The 4,518-nt window shown below is 39.0% G+C and overlaps 2 protein-coding genes across 3 annotated transcripts; one reads left to right on the top strand and one right to left on the bottom strand.

Moving 5' to 3' along the window:
* Positions 1-1,360: 1,360 nt before the first annotated feature.
* LOC147537889 (uncharacterized) lies at positions 1,361-2,338 on the bottom strand. The gene is made up of 2 exons (XM_086642874.1): positions 1,711-2,338; positions 1,361-1,608 (listed from the first exon to the last, which is right to left on the bottom strand). Exons 1-2 carry the CDS (start codon positions 2,336-2,338, stop codon positions 1,361-1,363), a joined length of 876 nt encoding a protein of 291 aa, XP_086499000.1.
* Positions 2,339-2,533: 195 nt separating this feature from the next.
* Positions 2,534-4,239, top strand: LOC147537888 (uncharacterized). Of its 2 annotated transcripts, none has more exons than XM_086644498.1 (3): positions 2,534-2,679; positions 2,771-3,451; positions 3,848-4,239. In XM_086644498.1, exons 1-3 carry the CDS (start codon positions 2,605-2,607, stop codon positions 3,893-3,895), a joined length of 804 nt encoding a protein of 267 aa, XP_086500624.1. In that variant the 5' UTR covers positions 2,534-2,604; the 3' UTR covers positions 3,896-4,239. The 2 variants fall into 2 exon arrangements, with proteins under 2 accessions (XP_086500624.1, XP_086500623.1); XM_086644497.1 differs by having other exon boundaries at positions 3,840-4,239.
* The last annotated feature ends 279 nt before the right edge of the window (positions 4,240-4,518 follow it).

Raw genomic sequence — 4,518 nt, 5'->3', positions numbered from 1 at the left:
ATCTTCTCTTGATGTAAACAGAACCATGTTGAGAACTTCCTCATTTTCAGACAATCCTTCTCCTGTGAGGAAGTCCTCCATCCAATAAGGGGTTCTGTCTATTTCTGGTTTGAATCGACTCAAAGGTCTCTTGGGGAGGTGAGGTTGTCGGAGTGGCAACATTGCTTGTATTCGTACTTGGTACTTCAGTTTCATTCCATTCAAGCGTTGACACGATGACCTCTTCTTCTTGCTCATTATGTTCTGTATCCAACCCTTCTTCCTCGTTGTCAATTACTTCATCTTCATCACCCCACTCTAGTGGAGCACTTTTTGTCTCTTCTTCACTTCTACTCCAATTCCATCCTTCAGATTCTTCAAAAACTACATCACGGCTAATCACGATCTTCTTTGTAATTGAATTGTACAATCTGTACCCCTTGTATGTTCACTCACACCAAGTAAGACACACTTGGAACTCTTTGGGTCCAACTTCGTTCTCTTTTCATCCGAGATATACACATTTGCAATGCATCCAAACACTCGGAAGTACTCCACAGATGGTTTAACAACGCACCAAGCTTCTTGAGGCGTGCAATCTTTAACTGCTGCAGCTGGACTTCTATTGAGAATATGGACACACCAATTGACAGCTTCTGGCCAGAATTCATTGGGAACTTTCTTCCCCGACAACATGCTTCTTACTAAATTCATGATAGTCCTATTTTTTCTCTCAGCAACTCCGTTTTGCTAAGGTGTGTAGGCAGCAGTAAGTTGCCTCTTAACACCATTTTCAATGCAGAAATCATTGAATTCATTGGATGTGAACTCTCCCCCTCTATCTGTTCTTAAGCAGCATATTAAAGCATCAGACTCCTTTTCCACAAAACTTTTAAAAATTTTAAACATGATGAAAGCCTCTGACTTCTTTGACAAGAAATACACCCAGCACTTTCTACTAAAATCATCAATGAATGTTATTAAATACCTCTTTCCACTGTTTGATTCTAGATTCACAGGTCCACATAAGTCTGGGTGAACAAGTTGTAGTTGTTTTGTTTCTCTCTATTGATTCTTCTTGGGAATGGTGTCCTTGTGTTGCTTCCCTATAATTGAGATAACCAAATCTGCGATGCCACAACTGAGTCTCATTCTCACAAGTTGCTTGAAAGCAGCTTGGTTCCTTTGATGATGTCGTTGCTAGTATTACAAACATACGGTTTGCAGTCATTTTAGATTCCATAATCAACCCTCTAGACGGATGAAACATCTTCCACATGTTGTTTTGAATCAGAATTGCAATACCCTTTTCTTGCATTTGCCGCCCCATGCTCAACAAGTTATTCTTCAGTTCTGGAATGTAATGTACCCCACTTACTACTTAGTCAATGCCTTTAACATTCAACCTGATGGTACCCTTCCCTATCACATTCATTCTAGTATTGTTTCCTAGTTTCACTGTTTGTCTAAAACCTTCATCCAAATCAGTAAACCAAACCCTATCTCCAGTCATATGATTACTACAACCATAATCTAAAAACCATACCTCTTCTCTTCTTCCTCCTTGCATCTCAACATATGCCATGAGAAACATCTCCTCACTCTCATCCAATTCAGCATAGTTGGCAGCTTTCTCCCATTTTGGACATTAATATTTGAAGTGTCCTAACCTGTGGCATTTGTAGCATTCGACGATAGCTTTGTTTATTCTTCCTCGACCTCTTCCTCTACCTCGAGAGCCTCCACTTGCTCTACCTCCGAAACTATCATCCTCCCTTACTCCAAATCTTCGTCCACTAGTGACTTTCAAAGCATGTTCCTCTTCGTTGTGACCTCTCATCCTTTGTTCATGGACTAAAAGACTGGTTATTTGCAAGTCGTCAAGAGATAATATTTTGAGATTATTAGACTCCTCAATTGAACACACTACGTAATCAAATCTTGAGACCATTGATCTTAAGATCTTTTCTGTAATAATGTGTTCTTTCATTGTCTCAGCGCAAGCCTTCATCTTGTTCGCTATGGACAACGTGCGTGCAAAGTAGGCATTGACTGTCTCTCCTTTCATCTGGAGGATCTCAAAATCCCTGCGTAAAGCTTGTAACTGAGCTCTCTTCACCCTTGTCGAACCTTGGAACTTTTGTCTCATAGAATCCCAAATTTGCTTCCCTGTATCTGTATTAAGAATGGTGTGATGAATTTCTCGATCAATTGCTTGATACATGAAGTCCTTTATCTTCAAATCTTTCAATTTTTGCTCCTTGATCGTCTTACTTTGTTCTGTTGTTGGTACTGCCACCGTCAAAATACCAGTCTCAATGATATCCCAGTATTCCTTTGAACGAAGGAAATTCTCCATCAGCTTTGCTCAATGATCATAATGACCATCAAACCTTGGGATTGCAAGGGTTACAAACCTTCCATTACTACTCTCTGCCATCTCTCTACTTTTTCTCCCCTTACACAATTTCTGACTTACTTTTACTGTCGTTCTTTCAGAATTTCTCACTATCAAGCTCTTAACAACCTAGCTCGGATACCACTGTTGAAACTGTCCATGTTAAATTCCAATTACAGAAGGAATGTTTGTTCGGCGAGCACTTTCTTCTCGTCGGAGATGATCCGATGTTCGGTGTCTGGGATCCCTCAAATGCAGTGCCATTAGACTGGTCAGATGGACATATCTGGTCAGTTGAACTGGTAAGAATCGCCGTCGCTTCCTAGACTTCATAACTTTCACTCTGAGTTTGAAACTTTTTATGTACGCTGTCGCTATTGATGTTTTGAATAGGATATACCTATTGAGAAGACGATCCAATTCAAGTTCATATTGAGAGAAGCTACAGGAGAGATCGTCTGGCAACCAGATCCAGACCGAATTCTGAGAACATGGAAAACCAGCAACACTATCGTAGTTTTTGAAGATTGGGAAAGTGCAGAACTTCAGAGGATGACAGAAGAGGAGCCGGTGAAAAGTTCGACTACAGTGGAGGCAGTGGAAAAATCAAGGACAGTAAACGAGCTGATTAGTAGTTATAACCCAGTAAAGGAGCCAGTGGCTAATCTGAACATAGGGGTGGTCATGGATGATTCAGATAAGGAAACGGCGATTAGCACAAGTGACGACTCGAGTATAGCAGAGAATAGTACTTGTCTGAAAGAAGAATTGCTTGTTGCAGAAAATATAAGTTACCCAGAACAAGAAGATGAAGATAACTTGGTAGAGTACGAAAGGAAACCTACTCTCGTTCTAGGCTCAACTCCATTAACGATACCAACTGCAGAAAACGGTTTTCCGATAATCGGTGATACCGACAGGACTGTTAGCTCCCCAATTGAGACAAATACAAATGCTGATGAAGTTGAAGTGAAGGTCGAAACACCAGAAGTTGTAGAGAGTAACTGTCCTGTTAGTTGCCAAGTCGAGCTAAATGCGGGTGCGGGTCGAGTTGAAGACAAAATCAAACCTGAGGTAACTATTTGATTAGATCTTTCTTTTTTTCCTTTATCAATAATGTCTTTTGTTTTCGTTTCCGTTTCAGTCAGCATTATAGTGAGACTCGATTTTCTGGTCAAAAGAATAACAAGTTAGTCCCAGTTGATTCCATCCTACACATCTAGTGCTCATTCTCTTAACTCATTGAGTAGTCATGACAAACCCAATTCATTTTCTCCTTATCTTATCAAATTAGACTATTAGAGAGTATGACAATCATCAAAATGGAATCCACCTCCGAATATATCTTTCACTCCCACGACAGTATGTTTTCCAATGTTGAACACATATATAATAACCCTTAAAATCATATAATCTCGCTCTTTTGTTCTTGCTCGTCTCATGTATAGTACTTATAAAACAGAAACACAGGAAAGAAGAAATACATGGGCAAGCCCGTTACATCCAATCTTTCTCTGATAATGAACTAACAAAAGGACAGCTTGACAAAGAAGAACTCCCCTCAACCAAAGAATCAGGACAACCTGATATTGATACTCAATCAGAAGAAGTTGATATTGTAAAAACAGTTTTTGAATGGGGTCGTAATACTCTACAAAAGCTTCTAACAAGTATGGGTTTCTTCTAAACCTAACTCTTCAACAACAAAACTCTTCCGGCCGTAACCCTTTTAGAACTCCTGGATGATGTAGTATATATCTTTGTATGAGAAACCATTGTGACTTGGACTTTTTGTTACCTGATATGTTGTAAGCTACCGGTTATATTTTTCATATTGAAAGTGTTATATTTTACACAGTTAATCGGAACCCACCTGTTTTAGGCCTTGAAAGAGAGGTGAGAGGGAATGATTATAGAGAAGAAAAGATGGGTAAAAATAAAATATGAACTAGTTATGTAGACCTTCAAAAGAGGGGTAAAAATATAAACTATGTTTTGGCCCGGAAAATAGGGGTAATTTCTAGAAAGGTCAAAATAATATTGAAAATGAGTAGAAAATCAGAAAACATTTGAAAATTATTATTTAGGTCAAAAAGTGTGAAAATACTAAAATACCCCTTTTTGTCATTTTTTGTAACTAA

The sequence above is a fragment of the Eschscholzia californica genome, unplaced genomic scaffold (assembly GCF_041429995.1).
Source record: "Eschscholzia californica isolate CP2 unplaced genomic scaffold, dmEscCali1.0.p SCAF_5, whole genome shotgun sequence".
Lineage (NCBI taxonomy): Eukaryota > Viridiplantae > Streptophyta > Magnoliopsida > Ranunculales > Papaveraceae > Eschscholzia > Eschscholzia californica.
Note: the sequence above shows the minus strand (reverse complement) of the source record. Positions and strands in the feature narration are given on the sequence as shown.

Bases quoted from the DNA above. Each gene is read 5' to 3' on its own strand.
- LOC147537889 (XM_086642874.1), bottom strand. From the start codon at position 2,338: ATGGAGAATTTCCTTCGTTCAAAGGAATACTGGGATATCATTGAGACT. The intron at 1,609-1,710 runs GTAGAGGAAGAG...AATGGGAGAAAG, and splicing joins AGCAAGTGGAGGCTCTCGAG to CTGCCAACTATGCTGAATTG.
- LOC147537888 (XM_086644497.1), top strand. From the start codon at position 2,605: ATGTTCGGTGTCTGGGATCCCTCAAATGCAGTGCCATTAGACTGGTCA. The intron at 2,680-2,770 runs GTAAGAATCGCC...TGTTTTGAATAG, and splicing joins ATATCTGGTCAGTTGAACTG to GATATACCTATTGAGAAGAC. The intron at 3,452-3,839 runs GTAACTATTTGA...CTTATAAAACAG, and splicing joins AAGACAAAATCAAACCTGAG to AAACACAGGAAAGAAGAAAT.